A 23,954-nucleotide genomic window follows, 5' to 3' on the forward strand; every position below is an offset into this window, starting at 1 on the left:
AAAAAGTTTTCTTTTTCATCATTATGAGGGAAGTCTGTTGTCTCTTTTACTGTTCAGATCATCTCAGTAGCTGCTTGATAAACACACGACTTATATTCATATATTTATATAAATATTCATAGAAATATTTGCACTTTGCATTTTTTTTTTTCTTTTTTTGATATATTTATAGATGGAAAGACCTCCGGTGTTACTTGAAACCTGAGGAAACGACCTTACAGAAAATTTCCATCAGATGACTAACAAAACAATCCAGTCAGTTTGAATTGCTGTCTTACATTTTATTGTGATGGGGAGTCATAGAAATGGAGCAAACCTAAAATAAAAACAATACAAAAAGACAGTGGATTTACAAAGGGTGCGGAGAGGACAAACAATATGCAGCCTTCAACAGTACAATGGAACAAGTTGGCACAGAACGGAAAACAGGGTGACGGGACGTTGGAAATTTGGCTTCAAAATAAAAAGAAATTTAAAAAGGGGAGGAGTAACGTCTTCATAACAAGATCCTTCATTTAAACGGCGACGACTCATGCTTTTAAAAAGTTTTAGAATTCAGTAGCTTTATAACGACGCAAAGAGCGGATGCACATGTAACAGTTTCTATTTGTCACTTCATTCCTGTTTTTTTTTTCTTTTTCTTTTTAGCTTAAAACAGAAGTCAAGTTTACAGAATACATGTTTTATATTTTTAGGGTTTTTTTCCTTTAATGTCTTTCTTTTTTTCATTTTTTGTTAAAACAAACTTCATTTCCCAGAACCACATTTTGGGATTTTTTTTTTTTTGTTTGTCTCGAGATTATTTTTCATACTAAAATATATTATTGTATCAATTCAAACTACAGTAATGTACACTACAATGTGTAATAAATAACCATAAAAGAAAATATAAAAATAAGACACATAAATATAAAAAAGTCTTCTAAAAACTAAACAGGTATATTTTTTTTTATCTGTGGAAAGGGTTCTAATACTGCCATTGTTGACAAAAACATACAGAGGACATAGTTTTAAAACAAAAAAAAGTAAAACAGATTAATACTATAAACACTGTCTGGTAAAACCAAAGCAAAACTCTTCAACAGAGACCACATTCACTAACGCTTGTTACCTCAAGTGCGGGACAGCTTGCCACAATGAATTTGTTTCTTTTAATCGTCATCTGAAAATAATAAGTGCACAAGTGAGACTAACTTACTGAGTCTCTCTATCATTGTTTTATACTTTAAACTTTTGTGGGTTTGGTCTGGTTTATCTCTTCCTGAGCCGACCTGGTGAGGCACATTACTGAGTTTGAGTGTTGAGGGGTTCTTAAAAATTTGGATTTATGCAGTTCGAAAGTTGGAAACTGATTATCTTACATTAGAAGGCATTTTAAAAACATTGCTCTAAACCTCAGACTTTGGACCTACAAGCTGCAGCCATTGGATACTGATGAGTTAGTAATTCATAACAAAAAAGTTTTAGTCAAGAGCAAATATGCAATTTTAAGTACCAGGAACAAAAGCAGAACTTTTAGACATGCCTGTAGATTTAATTTACTGATAGAAAAGTGCTAAACATTCTCTGGCTTTAACTTGTCTTTTTGAAAAACAATCATTGTAAACTAAATAATTCTAGCTTTTAGTTTGGCAGATAAAATAAAACAAGACATCACCCCCAAGTGGGCTATTTGGACAAGGGGTCTGTCTTTTTACAGACAAAACAGCCCAAATACTGTTTCTCAAGTGTCCTTCTTTGTTGCTGTGACAAATCTGCTGTTCTGTGCAAGTCAACAAACATTAGTCAACATGGCTCCTGTGTAAGTAACAGAGGGACATAATACTGGCTACATGTGTGAGGAAAAAAAATAATAACACTGTTCAATGGCACTTTTAACAGCACACAGGTCTTGCATAAGGCTGGAGGCATTGGGGTGGAGCAGGAAAAAAAGCCCCGATCCTTCACGTACAGTTTGACTTCATATATAAGCCGATAATACTGAAACACTCGCTGAGAACTAAAGTCAACCAAAATAAGGAGAAGCTTGGTAAGAACAGGCGCGTCTGTTTTGGATCCACAGCCGAGCCACGAGGTCGGAGTCTGCTTTTATGTCTTCACCTGGAGACTCCACCCGTTCGGGCAGTGCTGAGCAGCAAAACAAAGGCGCGCCATGCTGGCTTTGAGGTTGTGACTCTGCCTTCCCTGATAGGACAAATTTGGTTATGGCGTACAGAAGCCGCATTCTCATCCCGGACTCCCCATCCCACCCCCCAACCCTCCCCAAGAATACTTTGTTTTCCTTAAGGCTAACAGTCAAACTGAAATCAACAGTAATGCTAGCTAGCAAAGAGTAACACTAACACAAACAACATTTCGCTAGCTAGTGTACATATATAACACTGAAGGGCATACAATGCATGAGGCATGTATCCATAGGTAAACCAGGAATACTGTAGTGCAGAGGTTTTTGTTCGTAGAACTCAATAAAATACTGATTTTAGGAAACTTCATTGGCAATAAAAAGGTATAGAAATCTTTCTCATCTTTAAAGGTTAAAAGGTTTTCAAACAAGAACACGATTAGTTAACACTGATTGAATGAAAAGAAACAACAAAGCAACCTGGGATGTCTCAGTAACAAGTCTAATGAGTTGATGGGTGAGTTCTACTTTAAAATCTGTACTTCTATAAACAATTTTAAACACTGATATTTCATTTTCACAAAGAAAAAGTCACGTTTTTTCTTTTTTTCTATTTCTTTTTTTCTTTTTTCAAGTTCAGGCACACCTGGGTTTTTGTACACAGTAGTGGACCGTTAAGATCAGGCAACTGCCGTGACTTTCTTCTGATGGCAAGATGTGGTTTTTGTCTAAGATTACCCGACTTCAATAACCGACACACTCAAACTGTCCCGAAGAATATTCTTCCTTCATTTGGTGTCTGTCACCGCTTCCTCTGTTGTTTCGGTGTTTCCTGTCCCGTCCCTGATGCTGCTGTCTGTATTGACTTCACAGTCTGCCGCTTTCTCTGCATCCACACTTGCTGATTCCTCCTTTTCTTCGGTTCTTTCCTCCATCTCGGCGTCCTCCACGTGGTCATCTCCCAGCTCCACTTCTACTACGTCACAGGCAAACTCCTCCTGCTCCTTCTCTTTTTCAGTCTCTTCTTCTTCTGCTGTCGCCTCTTCCTCTGCTAATTCCTCTCCCTCTTCCTCCTCATCATCGTCGTCAAAGTTACCCTCGTAGATCTCGCACTCGCCGTCGTCCACCTGCACCACCCGTATGTCGTCCATGCAGATGGCCTCGTCTTCCTCTTCCTCACTCTCCCTCTCGTCTGAGTCCATTTGGGAGGGCGGGGTCGTGGTCCGGCTGTCTGACTGCAGTCTGCCGCTTGGGCTGCCGAGCTCTGACTGATCCCTGGGTGGCCCTGAGCCGGAGCCCGAGTTTGGCCCGTCCTTCTTGCAATAGGAGTAGCGGTGATTCATATGCTGGGAGTACGAGCCTGAGTGAGAGAAACGCTTCCCGCACTTGTCGCACTGGTAAGGTTTCTCACCGGAGTGCAGCCTCGAGTGTTCGATCAGGTGGTGTTTGTGTTTGAAAGCCTTCTTGCAGACGTTGCACTCGTGGGGTCGTTTTCCTGCAGATGAAACCAGAGCGAGTTAGAGAGGAACTGTGCTTCTTTGCCTGCATTAAGTGTAACAGAGTATAGAAAAAAATATTCAAAGCAAGTGTTCCTTATTTTGGTTTGATTTGTTTTATTATTATTTATTATTTTGTTGTTTCACTGCCTGTGGCACGCTTTTATACTTGTAATGAAATGCACTATATAAATAAACATGCCCTGCCATCAATCAAGCTTGCGTGTTCATTCAAATAAACATAAGCAGGTTTGAACAATTCAAATATTACATAAATATAATTAAAATAGCATAAATAAATGAATGCGTTTGTAACTATAATAATTAGGTGATACAGAATAGAGATTTGTTACCGTAGCTAAACATCGGTCTCTTTGTCAGCATGAATATAACAATAAAGATTTCACACAAGTTTGTTTGTCCACTTCACTGTCCTTGTACCAGCAGCAGTGCAGGCCTATCTGAGGTTTACACTGGACAGGTAAATAAGACTGCAGCCGAATCACAGGTCTCTTTAACACAAACCCAGATGCATTAAAGGTACTCTGCAGTGAGGGAAGCAGACAGCTGCTGGCAGTGGCTGTCACTGCCATCAATCTCCAGATGCACTACAGATAAAGATTAACATGCATGACTAAATCTAGTTCATTTACATGATGAACCTAAGGGCTCATGTTAATTATATGCATTGTACCTTTAAATTAAAAACAGACAGAAACTGCTGCTTTATTTCCCAAACAACTGAATGTTTAACTTTAAGATTTACTAGCGCCAGTTCCAAAAATGTGAATATTTCTAGCATTTCTTCATTGGGAGCCATATTATACTAAATATCAGAGTTTGTTCTAGCAAAAACATTTTGGAAATACAACAAAATGCCTAAAGGCAAAACAATTAACTATGAAAAAATAACCTGATACTTTACAATCCATTGGGAGAATTACACAAATATATATATATATATATATATATATTTTTTAATTTGCTCAAATCAGGGAATCAGAAGTTTAAATTGTTAAAAAGCAAAAAAAGCTTGGGAGCCAATGTTTGTTTTAAGTATTCAGAACTCTCAGCACCTGGAAAAGTAATTGCTGACATACCCATACAAAATGATCAAAGCCACACATTATCAGAGGCTTTTATGAAACAGACTTTAAAGTGTCTTTAGAGTATAGCATTTAATAGTTTTTAACATCCCCTGCCAAAAGAAAATCTCACTAACAAAGCTCATATGTTATAAGAGTACGGCAAATTTGAAGGATAAGGATGTTTTCTTTCTTTCTCTTTTCTTTCCTTTTTTTAAAGTGGATGTCAAGGCTGAACCAAAACACAGTAGTGCAGAGTAAAGATAACCGCTAACAGATTTGAATAAAACCACTGCCAATATGATGCTACCTGGAGCTACTAGGAAAATATCCTTTTTAATTCACCGCACGAGTTACGTGTCTATAAGCACTGATGACAACTGGGACATTTACAGGCCAGGTGTCCCATAAAAGTCTCAGAGTACCGCGTAGTTAACGAGGGATGATGTCACACGTAAAAACACAGCCTTCAAAAGTAGAACTCTTTTGAGAAGTAACAGAAATCCTGCTTAATAGACTAAAGCTGAAAAATTCACTTAAACAAGACGTACCTGTGTGTTCATATTTGTGCCTGAGCAGGGAGCTGCCCTTCTGGAAGACCTTGGAACAAAGATCACAGGGGTAGACGCCATTTTCTAGCCGCCGCTTCTTCATCGCCACGGCTGAATCTGAGTCGTTCTGCTCCTCCACTGTGGAAACACCCTCAGAGCTGCTCTCCAAACGCTTCTCCTGTTGTAAACAGAATTACAGTATGTCGGAGTCACATTATTTACTCTCCCATCCTACCCTTCAGGAAAGCAATTTCACCATAAATATTGTGTGACAGGTATGTGAAGAGCTCATTCTTTGACTGAGTTGTTCTTGAAAATGTTTTCCTGAGAGCCTGCAGTGAAGCTCTTCACTTTAGAGGTAGATAATTCTCCTAGTGTGAATACTCTAACTTACTGAGAATTAAGCATCAACAATCATGGGTGGAAATGTGAAGCTAAGACCCGAGTGCAAACATAAAAAATCCTCTAGGTGACACTATAGGCTGGCTACAAAAGCAAGTCGATACCTTAAGACTCACATTTAAAATGCATGTTTACAGCCCAGCCTCGTATTTGAGCTCTTTGGATAGTTTTTCCCTTCATAAGAACTCGTCCCCCCCTAACTCAATCATCTGGATAATCATTAAGGTTTAAAGATATAGATTAACTAATGCTGGATTAACTGAGCTGTCTCCCCTTTGCTAATTTAAGTCAATGGCTGCTTGGCCCTGAGCGTGGTTCTGTTGGAGATTTTTCCTCTTAAAAGGGAGTTTATCCCCTCCACTGTTGCCATGTGCTCACTCACAGGGGGTCGTTTGATTTTGGACATTTTCTCTCTATTATATTAGCGTCTTTACGTTACAAAATAAAGTGCCTTGAAGCGACTGCTGTTGTGATTTGGTGCTATATAAATAAAACTGAACTGAACTGGATAGTTCGACCCACATCTACTGATGAAATTCATGCTGCGGTGCACTGTCCAGATGGTTTCTATCAGCAGCTCCACAGACACGAGGTTTCATGTTTAAGTAAATTTGGTTTGAGGATATCGTATTACTCAAAGGCAGTTTGGGTGTTCTACAAAGTCATCACATGTAACGAGGACAGGATGTTATTGAAATGTTTAATGAGTTCACGGGGCTACTGCCATTGATTGAAACTGAGCTAATGGTATTGGTGAAGTAGATATGAACAGTTCAAGTTAATGGAATCAGAGAATTACCTAAAAACTAATGAGTCATTACTGGTAAAATAATGACTTTAGGTCATCGTAAGTGGCAACCGCAATGCTAACGATGTCTGGTACATTCTGACTCTGACTGGCTCCAGCTCAAGTAACTAATGTTTGTTGCCGTTTCTTATATAGCATATAATGGCTTCTTGCAGACTTTTATGACTGCTTTGTGGCTTGACTACCGATTCTCACTTTGACTGCTGAACTCAGCATGTCTCAGGCTTTTGGAATTTTCTATTTCTCTTGACGCACATTTCTTCAGTTTTTTTGTGTTGAAGGACTGACACTAACAGGATGCTTTTTATTTTGGGTTAACTCTGGTACTTTCCACAGCAAAATGCACCTAAAGGTAGCATGTTAGTCTTTCCAGTAATCTATAGATGCTTAGTTTGTAAGTAGTTTGTTTCAGTGTAAAAGGAAACAACCCTCACTCCCGGCAAAGAAACTTGATTAAAAAAAGAAATAGTCATTGCAATAATCAATTCTGGACTGGTCAAAAGTGAGAATTTTCTCCTTTTCTTAAATTTCCAGTTAAAGGGGAAAATTTTAGTTACATAAAACAAATAGTGCAGTGTCAAGTTAGGCCCTGGGAAAGTCGTATAGAAATTTGAAGAACTAACTAACCAATAAAAACTGCAAGCTGCAACAACAAGGTTTTTATACCTCTTCCACTTCAGTGTTTTTGGGGTTTTTTTGTAATTAAAACTTATGTATAGTCGACTCTCCAGGTACTGAATTTGTCTCGGTACAAATAGACACATACTCTTTGCTTCAGTACTTCAAAGTAGGTGTGCATGACAACCATTCACTTTAGGGAATCAAACAGAGCTCTAATTAGAAACCTCTTGCTAACTTTTTTTACATATAACTTTGTTATCACTCGCCGCAATGATCAGCTTCCCATTTATTCTGATGTTGGATGACAGACTACACAAGCAGCTATGTCTCGCTCTCAAAGTACTTTCATAATGTGACTTGAAAAGTTTCAGTTCTTTCTCAGTTATTCAGCACAAGCAAATTAATTCAAATCCATTCATTTGAGTTGCTAGTTCCTGGTGACTGGTGATCACACAGTGATCAAATAAAAGATATAAAACCTTTTATAATAAGAAAAAATAATCACATTGTATAAATAAAAAAGAAGTAACTGTTTTGCATTACTAACCTTATGACCATTGAGAACAACAGTCTTTGCTCCAGTGGCGTTGCCAGCTGTAGTGGCGTAGGTATATGTGAGCTGGGGGATGAGGATGGTGCGCTTCGTGGTGGTGTTGAGGCAGCCCTGACCAGCGATGGCAACTAAGGTAGGAAGCTGTGCGGCAGTGACGATGTTAACAGGTCTTCCGGTCTGAGGTGTGGTCACATAGATGGTTCGACCCTCGAGCTCCTCCTTCCTTAAGCAGGTCAGGTTCAGAGGCTGTTCTTGCTGCTTGGCGGGAGGTGTAGTCATTTTGTTTTCCGATTCTGTTGCGATCTGTTTAGGAAGAGAGAGGTCCAGAGGTTCCGCCTGGGAGTCAGAAGCTTCCGGGTCTTCTGGTTCACTTTTAACGATGACAAGGTCCTCGTTGTTGAGTGATTCAGAGTCTGATGGGGAGGCGCTGCGAGAGTCTGACGAGGCTTTGTTGGATACCTCCTTGATTGTATTATCTTCTTCTTCCTTTTCATTCTGATTCACAGTGACCTCTGAGCTGGAATTTGTGGCTTCAGTGTCTTTAGAAACTGCGGTTGCATCATTGTGGCGCTTGCTCACACTTTTCCCCGAGTTCATCTTCATAAACCACTTTCTAACCACATCCACTGGGATACTGACAGACTCTGAGATCTTTGTCAGCTCCTCATCACTGGGATTGGCGTTGGAGGCAAAGTATGTCTTAAGAAGTGAGAGGAGATCGACGACAGGCGGCTCCTCCAGGGTCACCCCTGCCTCGTTTAGCAAGGCGGCGAAAGACGGGTCCAAAGCAGCAGAGTCGACGGCCTCTCCGTTGGCTGCTTTGCGATGCTGGAGGAGATGCAGCGCCTCCAGATTGTCAGGACAGTCATCGCAAAGTAAACATGTACTGGTGCTGTTGGGCTTTGGCTTCTGAGCTGCTTCTGAAGTTTTATCGGTTGCCTTTTCTGTCTGCGTGGATGCCTCCTTCTCCACATCTGCGATGGGGACTGTTTCCGGTTCTTTCTTGATAATCGTAAGGTCGGCCGCCTCTTGGGTTTGGGGTTTAGTTGTTGTGGTTGGAGTGGGAGCTGCAGCATCCACAGTCGTGATAGTGGGAGGCAGAGTAGGGTTATTTTTGACAACAAGCGGTGTAGGCTGGGCGGTGGCAGTTGTGGCAGCAGCAGGGCTAATGCTGTAGTTGATGATGATCTTCGTGGTACCGTCGTGATCCACGAAGGCAGGAAGGCTGATGATCTGTTGCTGCGGCTGCTGGACCACAATTCCCTGCTTCCCCTGCGTCACCACCCCATTGGCTGAACCCAGCACCTGCCTGAGCACATTTCCATCCATCGCCACCTTGAGCACATTCTGCAAGTCATTAAGATTGATACTGATGGGTGACATCAGACCTACTGTTGGTACAACCATAGCCACACCCTGAGGCAGGGTTGCAGCTGGGACCACAATCGGCTGTGCTGTTCCTCCGTTCACCACGCCGTTACTGCCGGCTGAAGTTGCCGGTGCCGCCGTCACAGGCTTGCACTCAATTTCCACAGGTTCTGATTTGATCTGGGTGACAGGCAGCTGCTCCTGGAGGGGTTTGCTTTCAGTCTTGTCTTTAAGAACCACACGAGCTGGAGCGATCACAACAGGTCTCGTCTGTGCAGGGGCTGGGGGGGACTTAATCGATGTTCGAGCAACACCGTTGGGGGGTGTAGCACCCACACACTTTTTGCTACTGATGTGCGAGCTGTAGGAGCCTGAGTGGGAGAACCGCTTCTTGCAGTTTGAGCATTCGTATGGTTTCTCACCTAAAAGTATCAGAGAGCGAGAAAGAAATGACAAAACTTTCAAAGAGAAGATTCGAAACATGAAAAACCAAAAACAATTCAAATTTTTAGTAACTTATTTTGAAAAGTGTTGGGATTTGATACTGAGCCCAACTTACAGAATTGACAAATTGATTCATTACAGCAGAAAAACAGAGTTTGGTCACTCCGGCCATAAAACCATTTAAAAATACTTGTTATATGTAAAGGGTATTAACTTCCTTCTTTAAGGAAAGCAGGGCATTTAAACTTCCTTTGGTATGGCAACTGGAGTGGACACCCATTACCAATCTGTAGCAAAAGATGATGCAGTAGGTCAGTGCAACCTTCATTTAACTAGATCAATTCATCAAAACACATTCCTATGTTCCCTTTTGAAGAAACAGGGATGGGGTAAAAAGCGTTAAACAGCAGCACAGATTCAAAAAAGCTTTAAAGCCCCCGACTGATAAAACAAGCACTTTTATGAGACTTTATTAAAAAAAATGTACTGACCAATTTTGCACTAGAGGCCTCATGATGTCATATTTGGACAAACTGCATTAGTGTGTCTACAGCAGGGATGCCAAACTCATCGAGGCCCACACACAGCCCACTCTGATCTTAAGTGGGCCGGACGAGTGAAACGTCACTTTCTGTCAATGTAAAGACGTTTAACTACACATGTAACCCCTGAGATATCTTAATATAAGATAAAGAAGTGCAATTTTAACACCACTTCTCAGTTTTTCTACACAATGAAATTCACTGCCCAGGCTGTCCTGTATTTATAAAACATAAAGATTTGGTTGATTGATGAAAATGGTCTTTTTTTTTAAACTAAATTTTTCTGTAATTTAACTGTTTAACTCTTACTTAAATATTTTCTTTGTAGTATATATGGCTGTGGGGGAACTTTATCAGCAGGGAAAGCTGTAAAACTTGTTTGTCCTCCTACATGTTTTCCAAAGCCGTCCAGCAGCCCATTCTGAGCCAATTCTGGCATCCAGGCCTTATGTTATTGACATAGCTTACCAAGTGCACTAAGGAAATGCTCTATATTAACCAGCTTTAATGGAACACCTGAAATCTGGTGTCCATTAACATACACAGTGCCAATTAAATACACGAACGAAAAAACAACCTAAAATTTTCAGTCGGTTAATGTGTACATTTAATGAAAATTATTAGTCAGTTGTAAATGCAGTAATTGCAGACAAATGTTCGATGATTAGAGGCCTGCAGTTTGGAACAGCTACACAGGTTGTAGCAGACTGTGCATGTGTGCAGCAGCTCACCGCTGTGAATGCGCAGGTGCTCCTTCAGGTGGTGTTTGTATTTGAAGGCCTTGGAACACTCGGTACACTTGAACTTGCGAGTTCCACCTGTTCCTACCGATCCTCCTGTTGACTGCGAAACGTGACGCTGAGTCAGAAAAGAAGAAGGTCTCTATTATTTTTCTGTGTCGTTCAGTTCTTTTAATATCAGATGAATATTTCATAGGAATTCTGTGTGAAAGCTTTAACATTTTTGAAAACTGTAGCTCGAAGGTTTGAAAGGAGCACTGGGGACGTGTTTTTGCTTACATAACAGACCGAATCTCATGCATAATAAATCAAAGTGCACAAAATTTTAAAACCGAAAAAGAAATATCAGTGAATTAAAGTTGAACAACATGACAAAATGTTCATCCTAGTGATCCTGAGGCAGAGATTTGAGTCTGGGTAACAGTTTCACGTATCAGACCTGATTTCGCTCTTAGTTTGGCGCATTGCGTCTTCGGTTCTCATGCTAAGAGGTGTTACCTGCTCTCTGGAGCCCCTGTGGTGGCTCATGTGCCTCTCCAGCTGCGAGCGATAGGTAAAGGTGTAGCTGCAGTGCGAGCAGCTGTAGTTATCCTCACTGGTCTCGTGGCGATACTTGATGTGTTCCTTCAGTGAGGCGTTGCGTTTGTAGCCCCGGGAGCAGTAGGGGCAAGTGTGCAACTGGGAAAAAGAATCAGGTGTTCCTGTGGTGGAAGAAAAAGGGAAACGTGGATGATAGATGATGATTTTTTTTTTTCTTACACTTCATATGAAGAGCATGTCGGACAGTCTAACAGCTCCTCCTCCTCCTACACCTTTCTGATGTTGGTTAGCTCATTTCCTTAACTTTGCTCTCCAGCATCCACAACTCTCCATACAGTAACTAGCCAGCTGGATGTAAGGAAAAAGTGACATTCCTGTGCATCTACCTCTGGTTTTCCCAAACATTTTTTGTGTTAAGTCCAACACATAAGCTAAATATTTTGGATATAAACAACATAGTTTCCCCACTCTCTGTATGAAGGCCTGAGAATAACCTGCCCTTCATAAAACCTCTCTAGACTGTATAAGTTTTACTATTGTCTTTGCCCTTAAATCTTCCTTAAAGCTATAACAAGCCAGCTACTGTTATTATTTTAGCATTTATGCCTTTCTCGTGCTCCAGAACATTCAGAGCTTCCTCCAAGTAAGTAATGTTCTTTGACCTGTGCTATCTCAACTTTATCCTCAACTTCACCAGCTGCTAGTGGAGCACTCAACACTTGAGTTTAGTGGTTATACTTTGGAGTTTGAACCTTAGTGTCTCAACTGTAAATGGCAGATTTGTGTGACAATATCTCACTTTTCTGATTGTATCTTTTATTATAACCTCAGAGGTCCATTATCAAGAAAATGTGTTCTGAGATCTTCAGTGTTTGAAATAAAAGCTCTGAAAATGCAGCCGTTTGTTATCCACCCCAACAACTAGTTTACCTGTCAGCTTTTCAAACAATTCACAATCCCACTTATTTACTGCTCACTTCTGAAGTGAGTACTAAGCTGAGTATAGCATGCTATGAACTCCAGAATGCTGAGCAGGAAGAAGTTGGAAATTTGTAGTGCTTGACATCAAAGAATTTGAAATTTTGACACAGCAATAGTAATACCTGAACATCTGCATCATGATATTCAGTATAATATGTGATGTTGGCGTGTTACCGTTTTCATCGGCTCCTCCCGTCTCTGTCGGACTCTGCTCGTCCTCGGGGGCTTCAGGATAGATGATGGCTGTGTCTCCCTGCTGGAGAATCTCCTCCACTAGAGCATCCTTCTCCACCTCCTCTTCTTCCTCTGATGCACACTCCTCCTTCACTAAAAACACAAATGCACAAAGGTTAGTGTTGCTGTATACAAAGAACCCAATTATCCACCACGGACAGCACTACAGATACAGACAGACTGAATGACTTTGTGTTTAAATCATTTTAAACGACTCTGTGAGGAATCCCTTCTATGAGCTAATGCTTGAAGTACCACCACTAGAGGGCGCCATATAACTTGTAAATGATTTGATAACGGGCTCATCACTTGAGCTATCGTTGTGCACTTTGTATTCTCAAAAAACATTTGTTGGGCAATTTAAAAATGGCATAGCTGCCGAACATTATTCTTAAAGAAACCTGGACTAGTTCTGCTAACAATGTTCAGAGATCCCTAAAATCAGAAGATTCTGAATTTGGGAAGTTGTAGCTACAATGCTGTGGAAAACTATGGAGCAGCTTGTTTTAGCAGCAGTAACTTGAAGGGATCATTTATTGTATGACTTTATCAGTCTCTCTCGTCATTGTGGAGGAATTTGGGCCCACTCTTTTTTACAACATTCCTTCAGTTCATTGAGGTTTGTGGGCATTTGTTTATGCACAGGTCTCATAAGTTCCTGCTACATCATTCAGGTTGAGTTTTGAGTCCCTTGATTCTTTTCTTTTTCAGCCATTACGATGTAGTGTACATAAGACCATCCTGTTGCATGACCCAGTTTCATCCAAGCTTTAGCTGCTGGACAGAGCTCACATTTGGCTCTAGAATTCTTTGGTACACAGAGTTGACTCAATGACTGCTGGGGCTGAAGTCCCGTGGCTGTAAAACCACCCTAAATGATCACCACTGTGTTTGACAGTTGGTATGAGATGTTTGTGCTGATATGCTGTGTTTGACTTTCATCAATGTGGCACTGTACATTCAGGCCAAATATCTCCATCTTGGGCTTGTATATCCAAAGGACACTGTTCCAGGAGTGGTCTGTTCACATGCAACTTTGCAAACGTAAACGAGAAGGGGATGGCTTTCTCTTGGCAAACCTCCAAAAAAGCATACACATTTATGTTTCTCTAACCGTACAGTCAAGAACTTTGCAGACCTCAGTTAGCATGGTTGATGTCAATGTCTGCCACATAGCTCTTGGGCTTTTTGCTGTTTATTTGCATCTTGACATTGGCATGAATTTGCTTCAGACCAGCAAACTGCTAAAACATCTGCTTGTATCCAAAGTGGTCACACTTGCTGATGATCCGTTAATCAAGAGCATTTGATTAGAAGCACTTGATAGCTTCTTACCCTCCTAATTAATATAGAAGCAGTAAGGACATAATTAGAAAGCTCTGACGTGAGTATGCAGACCAGTGAAAAACTGAGCCACGCGACTGTAATGCTGACCAAACATACAGCATGAACCTCTGTAAATGTTATCATATTTAAATATTGGAAAAATAAACTAAACACATTTGAAGTAATTAGAATTAACACTCTACTACAAAGTCCCAGCACATACTGTTCGCTAAGATGAAATAAAATCAAACCTTATTATACTGAACTTTTAAAAATTAATTTGGAGCCAAATATTAGACAGACCAAACCGTACTGTGATGCTGTACTGTCATGTTACTTAGGACAATATTAAAAACAGAAACCCTTGCTTCCTACATACCTGCTAATATTCATACATCTTTAATCATCTATAGCTACAGCCAGCTGAACTGTTAGCGATGTTTGAGTTAGGGCTGAACGATTATGGAAAGTAATCTAATTGCGATTTTTTGCCCCAATATTGCGATTGCGATGCGATATGCGATTATTTTTTAAGGTCTTTGTCTTCTGTATTATTAAACAAAGACAAGCAATACATCATATAGTATGGCCAATACTATATTACATTAATTTTAAACTGTTCTTTCCTGGAAGACAGACCTCTGTTATGATGACATGAGGTGATGCATGAATTGATGACTGACATTTTTATTTAACTTCTTCAATCACAACAGTATATTTGAACATACACAATAGTTTATTTTTAGCTTACAAACATCTGAGCATAAAGTGCTGACAAGGAACCCTGGTGTAAACATTAAAATGAAAGTCAGTACAATGTGCAGATTGCAGAAATATACATAAAAAAAAAAAATCAGTGGCTTTACCACACTCAGTTTTTCGACATCTGTGAACTACTAGACAGTCATTCAATTAAAAAATAATATTAAATAAATAAAACTAATAAATAAAAAATACACACATCTTACTGATCTCTGCAGTCAGTAACATTACACATAAAGTGCAAACATAATAGCAATTGTATAAACACACACACAAACACGCCTTTAAAGTTTAAAGGCGTGAAATTGGACGGTCTAGCCTTCTGATTAGCTAATCAGAAGGCTAGTTCTGATTAGCGTCACCGCTGTCTCGGTGGAGTTTAATAAACTCGGCCGTCTGCTTCTTGCTATCTAAAATATAACCAGACACTGGTGTAAATTCTCGACTGTCTCATACTTCTGTTTAATAAGTTTTCTGTTTGACGTTTAGTCAGCTGTGTGAAAACCAAGGAGGAACCCACCCGGGGGATTAATAAAGTTTTATTTTATCTAATCTAATAACTTTAATCTCAGCCAAACCGATTTACTCACGAACAAACAAAACACTGAAAAAAGCCCAACAATAACATTTTTAGGTTGTCTAAGTGACTTATATATTACGTTTAACCCGAGCAGCGAAACTCCGCGGTGATCTGAAAATGATGTGCCGGGAGTTGTGCCGTTCTTGGCCGCATCAGTAACCCTCGAGCTCCCGGCTAGCTGTCGAGCTGGTGGGTAGCAGACGCCTCTGAAAACGTCGAAGCACTTTTGCAAATATGGGATATCTTGATAAACCGAGCAGATATTTGATGTTTACACAACTACTTTCTCGCCTGAAAATATGTTAAAAGTTTATTTTGTGACCCAGAAAGATTAGTATGAGTAATTTTAAAACTTAGTAGCGGCCGCCATTGCTGGAAACTGGAGTTTGGCTGGGCCGCGCTATGAATTCTGGGATATGGTAGTAATTTGGACAGCCTTATAATCGCAGTATAATCGCAGCCTTTGCGGTTAGAAAATTGCACTTGATCATGTCGCGATATTATCGCAAATGCGATATATCGTTCAGCCCTAGTTTGAGTTCACTTGGAACAGCTGGTTTGCTGCACAGACACAGACAGTATGTTTCCCTGCAACCATAATGAGCCTTACAAAGAATAATTATAGCCCTGGGCGTGATTCAAACGTGGCACTTCAGAGGGAAATGAGTCAGGGACGTAACAGTGGCACCACACTGACAGTCTGTCCTCTACCCAAACACTCCCTCTCATTAAACCAAACACACTCCTCTATTCAAATTAACCTTAAGTAGCCGACATGGAACAAAACAGATAGCAATGAATATGCTCAGGCAAACTTGGCATCTACAAGTGCTTCAAAAAAGCACTGCGTGCAATTTTATATCAAATGCATTTTGAAAAGATGGTGACCTGAATGCAAGTAATAATTTGCTGTTACCTGTTACTTCAAATGTTTGCAGAGCACCATCAAAGAAATGGCAAAGAAGGCCAAGCCACTTAATTGAAGAAATCAGTTTAGGATCAAAGGCTTCCTCATTCCTATTTTTTTTGCCTTTTTTTCTTAAATATGCAAAGACTGTGACGCATTTTCCAACACTCGTCTTATTTTTTCCATCCACGATCATTCACAGCATACAGTTAAACTAGACAGCCATGCAGATAACACTTCAGACTGCAGAAGAAACAGAGTAACACTGCACCGCCTGTTTATAACACAAGGTCCCCGTTAAGTAATTGAAGTCTCAACACCAATCTGAGATAATGCTGATGGCATGATTTATTTTTCCACTAACCCCCAGCCCCATCTGATTTACTTGTTCAAGTACACTAAACTCCTCTGTAAAACTGGTAGAGTGGTGAAAGTGAGTCTAATGTTAAGGCATGCATAATAAGCAGATTATCTACTCATTTAAATAGCCAGTTGTTTGATTCCTGACTTCTACAGTCAGCATGTAGAATAACTTTAGGCAAGATACAAATGCATGAATGTGTGTGGCTGAATATTCCTTTGAGCAGTGCACTGATAAATGGATGCATAGTATATACTGTACAGTATACAGTGATTTTCTTTATTTTAGAGCTCAGTCAGGGTTTTATTCTTGATTTTTTGCAGTTACAGCATTTTTTGTGTGCATATTGCTCTAAGCAGGATTTCATCCCTCTGAGACAAAGACTCTTGCCGCTCTTCCCTTGATCAGATCGGATGCTGTGCTAAGTGCAAATATCATAACAAGTGTAGAAGAGGAACTTAGGCAGAGCGCTTACTTCACTTTCTGAGTATAAAAACACTGATAAGAGAAAGCAGTGAGGTGAAACTGTGACCAGTGTTGTCATGGTGCTCAAGTATTTTAAATGCAGGCAGAATCAGCAGGAAAGGCCACGCCTCTTCCTGCTGAGCCGTGTCAGGGACAGGTGCAGCTGCGTGTGTGTGTAGTCAGCAGGATCTGCAATCACAGAACCAGTCATAAAAAGAAAAAGAAAGGAGGGGTCTATGCTGAACTGTGTGTGTGTGTACGCCTTTATAAAGAATAGGCGGGCCCAGGCCGAGCCCTGTTAAGCCTCATATTAAACACACAGATCTTTACTTCCCATGATCTCATCCAAAAGCTTTCCAAATCTCTTTTCCCCCTCTGAGACTCGCTCATCTACCCTTCAAGCTTCCTTCCCCACCTCTCTTTGCTCATTCCTTTCTCTTATAGCCTCTTATATCGTCATTTTCTCCTTATCTTAGTCCTTCCTTCAGTTTATTTATGTAGCTCACTAACATGTACAGCATTCAGCATCGTCTGTCTTTAAACTCTTCAATGAAAAAAGGGAAAAACTTCACTCCTCGAAAAAAAAGAAACCTCAACTAAAAGGAAAACATGAAAAAGACTTCAAGAAGAGCAGAGCAGAGGAGTCTCTTAAATCCATTCTAGAATATGCCCTCACTAAGCAAGCTAAAAACACATTTTGGCCCCCTGGCATTTGAAAGCCGAGCTCTTTGAAAACAGTCTCCATTTAGGAAAGTGCAGGGATGAATGTGAAAATGCTGACCTTGACTGACTGCAGACCTTTGTGTCAGTAAAATCAAGGACACAGGTCGACTCTGACTCTGATTTTAAACATAAATACTTCTAGTTACACAATGCAGCTCCATTAAGCCATTTCCATGATGATTTTGGGGGCTTTTACTATAATACTGTGTCAAGGTTGACTGCAACAGCTGACGAGTTCCTGCCGGATTAATGTGTCGTATTCATCAGATGCAATTCACAGTTTTCTAATTGTTCAACTATTAAACAGTCAAAAGTGTCACAGCTTCCATAAACGACTTGTGCATCGTTCTTATGCATGTAAGCATGTGTCCACCTACCGCAAAGGCAACAAGTCTGATAACATATGTGGCAGAATCTTATTTCCGATCATTTGATGAACAAATATATCGCTCTATGCTGAACCCCTATTCGTGGCGGTAGTTAACAAAATGCAGTGCAGTGTTGGGTATTTTCATTTGGCTCTGGCTGAAACTGTTTTGCAGAGGTTACCAAAAATAAAGACCCCGCTAAAGAGTAAGCGAACAACAGTTTGGAAAATGGCAGGTTTAGCAAGCTGAGACTACTTATTTACTGAGTTATTATTTAGAGAACTTTACAGCCACAATAAGATTATTTCCAAGTGTCCCTAAGCTGCAGAAAGTTGCAGGTCTTAAAGATTTAATTGAGAAAGGATGTCACTTTCTGTTAAACGACTACTTGATTAACAGACACATGTTTACGGATTAAAAAGGTTTAAGCTGCAATACTATTCTTTGTTCGTTTGCCATTCAAAAAAGAAGAAACAAACATGTTCTATTTTCAGCTCACTACACTTGGCTGCATTGCTGTCATGTTTTCTTTTTAAATTAGCTTCCTCCTCTCCCTTTCTGTCTTTGTCTCTTCCTCTTCCTTCTCTTCAACCACGTTACCAACTGCTTGTTTCCTCAACCTCTCCCCTCCCCACAATTTCTTTAATCTAACTTCATCTCCCTCCCTCCTTCACTTACTTTATTTCCCTCCATCACCCCTTCGTTCCAATCCCCCCCTCACTTGATACACCTCTCTGCATATTTTCCCACCACACTCTACAATTACTCTTAATGCCTCACAAAAAACATACATGCTGTAATGACAACCAGGACCCTGCAACACACACATGTGGAATATCAGAATGGAATGAAAACAGGAAATCATGTGGTTCGCACACACGCAAACACACACATACACTTGCATACTTACACCAGCCGAGTTATTCACAGGCACATGCACTCTCTGCACACAGCACTCGTATACCTTGCCAGAACCTGTCACTGTGAGTCCGTGGTGAATTTATAAGGCAGGATGGATTGGAGCTGCAGTGCGGCCTAGACTGCAGGGGGAGTAGCGCACACTAATCTCTCACCAGAGGACCAATTCAACACCAGCTGCTCTCCGTTCTTTCTCCTTTCGCCTCAGACGGGGAGGAAAGAAAGGACTCAAAGTCAGACTATCCAAAAATATCACGCAAAGCCTTTGAAGGGTTCCCACCGTGGCCTTACAGCGCTGCAACATTTCATGACTTTTCCATGACTTCCCTCCAACACCGTCAGAGCTCCTCTGCACACACTAAATATGTAACTCCTTCCTGGTTTGTTAATGTTTTTCTAAAGGAGTGAACAGGCTGCTTTCTATCGCAGGTGCAGTTGAAAAATAACAAGTACTGCCGTGAAAGCACGAGTCAATTCAATTCGTTATATTATACATTTATATCAAGACCCCAAAGAACATACTACTACTACTACTACTACTATCACCACCTCTGCTGATGCTTTCCTTGTTTAAACTGTCAAGGTTTTGCAAACTGAGCATTTTTAAGATGTAAAATGTAATTGTTAATGGCACATTTATTCTATTTAAAAACTCTTCTTACTGTGAAGTCAAGAGAATTAGTGCATAACTACATATACAAGTTCACCATCCTACCTTATTACAACAAAAAGGCACCTGACAGGACCGGTCAAAGGTGAAAAAAACAGAACATTCAGTCAATAAATGAAGTCTCTCTCTGCTCAGCACTGCATATTTTTCTCACATTGCAATCTTTAATCAAAGTGTTTATCTAAAGCTATGAAAAAAGTTCGATTTTATTAAGAAAAGTGTACAAATCTAGGTATTTTAAAAAAGTCGTTTTAGCTAACCAAACACACCTTTTTATTAGCAGAAATTAATAAATAAATGAAATCACTCTGATTGGCTGCCCTTTTCAAACAGAAGCTTTGAATACAAAGGTGCGTGCTGCTTCTGTGCTCACAGTCAAAGCTGGTGATCATGAAAAAAAAAATTTTTAAAAAAAGAAAGAAACACAAATGTGTATGCCTGGAAATTTTAAAGTCAGGCCCAGTGCTAACAGTATCACATGTATTTCCATCATTATTCTCTGTAAAGCCCTCTAAAATACCAATCAAACCCTGCACTACTGTGAATATTTGATGCAGACCTGTTTAAATAAATATACATGCTGCAGGTCAGGAGGTAGAGTGGGCTGTCTGAGTATATGTGTGACAGTTAGATAGACAGTGAATATTCAGCCCTGTATAAACGTGACTTGTAGTAGTATTTGAGTGGAAAACTGCTGTATAAGAACAGTCCAAACCTACTAAACTTTGCTATGTAGTCTGGGTGTACAATCATATGTACTATTCTGATGTCAGGCTAATAAGTGAATGTATTATTTCACCTGACGTGCTAGTTTATTGTGAGAATAAGGCTTAGAAGTTTTAGCTTGTCCCAAAAAGTTGAGGTTTACTGAACAACAACAAGCGTAGGAAAACCTCCATGGATAATTAATAATATCCAAAGTCAGAGCACCACCTATCACTTCAAACACTGTGGGGAGGCTTTCCTACAATATCTGTAGTTGGATACTCAGCCGAAAAAGAAGGGAAACAAAAGCAAGAGAAAGCAAGACGAAAGCCTGGCAGAAAAATACAAAGAAATGAGAAGGGATCAGTGACTGCAGAAAAGTAGTGAGTACAGAGGAGAAAGGATAGAGCTGAGAGAAAGAGGGAGAGAAATAAAGCATGGTGTGAGCAGCACTCATGAGCACTGCTCACACCATGTAAGGCTTTATTCAGGAACAATGAAACAAGCCTTGAGAGCAATATCTCTGAGTGTCACATTCTCGCCGTCTCCATGGTTTTAGTATTTCCTGCTTGGCTGTAACTAACTGCTGTCGAGATGAAGGCAGATGCTTGCGTAGGCTGAGCTGTTTGAGAGGAATCGAGGATTAAAAGGGCATTGAGAATCGGCGTAAACACAAGCCAATCAACTTCGGCTGTTGAATGCAGAGTTGGTTCTGCTTCTGCTCGTTAAAGCTTGTGACACTTTTGCTGTTTTGTTTGGATCCTGAGGTGTGTTTTTGAAAGTGTGCGAGCACGGGTAAGCGCTGATCCTGCAAACGTACTTACTTCGGGGTATCTGGAGGTTTAAAGAGTTTTAAAGAGCTTTACCATGCTGCCTGAACGTGGAGTGGAAACCAATTAAAAAAATAAAATAAACACAAAGTCTCTAGAAAGTCTATTTCTGTCTGCGCTTCCTGCAGCTGGTAAAACTTCAGAACTTCGGAGTAGGAAGAAGGACGGCAGGAAGTTGATGGATGAGCAACTTTAGGTCCAAAACTGTTGACTGCATCAGATGTGAATCATCATGATATGACTAAACCTGTTCCGCGGTTCCCAGCGGACGTGCAGCGCACAAAAACCCTGTCTGCAAAGGGAACCAACAACAAGTTCAGCTGACTCAACTCCACACAGTCACACACCATGTCAGCAGTGTTAATGAGGGAACTCATTAAGCTGTTATTTCACTAATATATAAACCAAATCTCTTGTTTTTATGTTGTTTGAATTATAGAAATAGCACTGTAGAACTGAAGCGATAAGCTGATTTTATAATATTCAATCAATTATTCATTTATGTAAATGAGCACAATATTAAAATTAGAATTAAGTGATTATATAATTTGGTCTTTCCTAATGAATATTAATTCAGCAAAGGGTCAACTGCAAGAGCCTACAGACAGAGCCTGTTAAAGTCTGACATGAGGAACGTGGCGTTGTTGCCTGCACACATTTGCTATGCATCTGCAAGCCACTTAGCAACCCACCACCATCGCAACTCTTCTTTTTATGCTGTATCTGACATGGTTAATGTCTGTTGTCACTAGTGTCATATCCTCTGTACTGTGCGGGTCTTGCTGATCTCTCCTTGCCTCATGCTGTCCTCGTATGCATGTGGAAGGAACAGATTCATACTTTAAAATATAATTAAGAAATAAAATTCTTCTTCCTTTACTCCAGCAGTCCTGACTGAAAGGTGTGACACATCAGCAGGAAGAACACTGAGATCCTGACTGTCTATTTAGCTTAAGCTAAATGTTGTCACTGACAAATCTAAGGCTACGTTCACACTGCAGGTCTTAATGCTCAAATCCGATTTTTTTGTCTGCTTGTTCACACTACAAATAAAATGTGACAGCAAACGCGCTCTTGTGTGACCCCTCAAAGCGGCCCGCATGCGCAAAAGAAGACGTCACACACAACGCGCTCTGTTTCGACCCAGAACAAACAGTATTGTTTGACTGATGGCCTTAATATAAAGACTTGTTTCGGACTTTACGTTTCCCAATTTTGCTTTAAGTTATAAAGTTATTTTGTTATTTACAAATGGCCTAATAATGATCCTTATTGCTGTTTTAGAGAAGAGCAGTGCTTCAAAGGATAGTTGGAAATTTCTGTCAGAATCTGCCGATTATACAGTACAAATAAAATGTTCACGTTTCTCCAACGTTGTCTTCCCAACAGTTTCACTGGATGACCAGGAAGCGTTCGTGATGTCTTCTCCGGCGCTGATAATTGCCGTCTGTCAGTGACGTAAAAGACGGATTTAATGCGACATGACCATTCAAACAGCAGTCATTTTCTGAAACATCAGATATGTATCAGATTCAGTACCACATACCAAAGTGATATTTGAAAATATCGGATTTGTACTGTTCAAACTGTCATACCATGATCGGGTATGGGTCGCATAGGGTCAAAAAAGTTGGATTTGATGCGCTTTCGCCTGCAGTGTGAACGTAGCCTAATATGTGAACATCACTAATATTTTGAGCCACCTTGAAACATGTTATTAGTATTTTAGCACTCTGCAGCATATCTGTTAACAACTCTTTTCCCCTCCAGTGGGCGGGGCTTTCACTTACACTACGTCTAGTGTTTATCTAATTTATAGACACACAGTGATGACAAGAGAGGATATTAAAAAAAAAAGCTCTTTTTTACATTTTAATGTACATTTTGTCACCAGAAAGAAATTCAAGATGTTTCTGGCATGTCACCTGTCAGTGAGCACTTATTGTTTGGAGAACAGATAAGCAGTCAGACACCAGTCAGAGGAGAAAGATGACAAGGAATGATGATGAAGCTTGTCTCTGTGTTTTATCAAAGAAGAATAGAGAGGGAGAAATTCGATTCAGAGGGAGGAGAGAGTGGATGTGTTGGTGGATGTGTGTGTGTGTCATAGTTAGATTAGCCTTTAGGATGTGGTGTCATACAGGCTGACCTACAAGTGCGAGACAGAAAGAGCAGAACATCTGGCTGTGGCGGGCGAACGGGCGTTCCCCGAGGCTTGGAGGAGGATGAACTAATCCGATCAAAGAGAGAGATGAGATGTACAGACAAACAGTCTTATACAACTGGGCTCTATCAGCAATATGGCTGTCTTTCTACATGTCACACTGCAAGATGGTGCTAATAAAATCTTGGGAGTACAACCTCAATATTGGAACAGATCAGATTGTGTGATGGATACCTAGTGGACACAGGCTCTGTGATTTAAAAAGGAAGGAAAAACGCATGCAGATCTGCAACACAGGCTCTCATGCTGATTGGTTAGCTTGTACATGTGGGTTGTATACCGTCAGAAACAATGGTACCATAAAAATCCACCTATGTCCGTAAAGGTAAAATTCAATGTATCTCTCCAAGGCTAATTACAAAACTGCAAGGTGTAACATTTAAGGTCTCTGCATGCAGTTACAGGTGCATATTTGCACCATTTCTATTTGATTTTTGTAATATACCATTTCTGTAATATACTTACATATCTATACTATTGCTAATATATATTGTAATATATCTATATCACTAAAGCACTTCTGGATGGATGCAAACTGCATTTCGTTGCCCTGTACCTGTGCATGTGCAATGACAATAAAGTTGAATTCTATTCTATTCTGATTTCAAGGTGCAGTCCAAGGACACAG

General features: G+C 40.3%; 1 protein-coding gene across 2 annotated transcripts in view; it reads right to left on the reverse strand.

Moving 5' to 3' along the window:
- Positions 1-266: 266 nt before the first annotated feature.
- Positions 267-23,954, reverse strand: part of LOC101471138 (zinc finger E-box-binding homeobox 1) — a 77,636-nt gene continuing 53,948 nt past the window's right edge. For both annotated transcript variants that reach the window (XM_004565561.5, XM_004565562.6), the window contains exons 3-8: positions 12,428-12,580; positions 11,231-11,433; positions 10,724-10,850; positions 7,633-9,428; positions 5,255-5,432; positions 267-3,617 (exon numbers count right to left, since the gene is read on the reverse strand). In XM_004565561.5, the coding sequence (XP_004565618.3) occupies positions 2,911-3,617; positions 5,255-5,432; positions 7,633-9,428; positions 10,724-10,850; positions 11,231-11,433; positions 12,428-12,580 (3,164 nt within the window). In that variant the 3' untranslated portion in view covers positions 267-2,910. The remainder of the gene's footprint in view (positions 3,618-5,254; positions 5,433-7,632; positions 9,429-10,723; positions 10,851-11,230; positions 11,434-12,427; positions 12,581-23,954) is intronic.

The sequence above is a fragment of the Maylandia zebra genome, linkage group LG18 (genome assembly GCF_041146795.1).
Source record: "Maylandia zebra isolate NMK-2024a linkage group LG18, Mzebra_GT3a, whole genome shotgun sequence".
Classification (NCBI taxonomy): domain Eukaryota; kingdom Metazoa; phylum Chordata; class Actinopteri; order Cichliformes; family Cichlidae; genus Maylandia; species Maylandia zebra.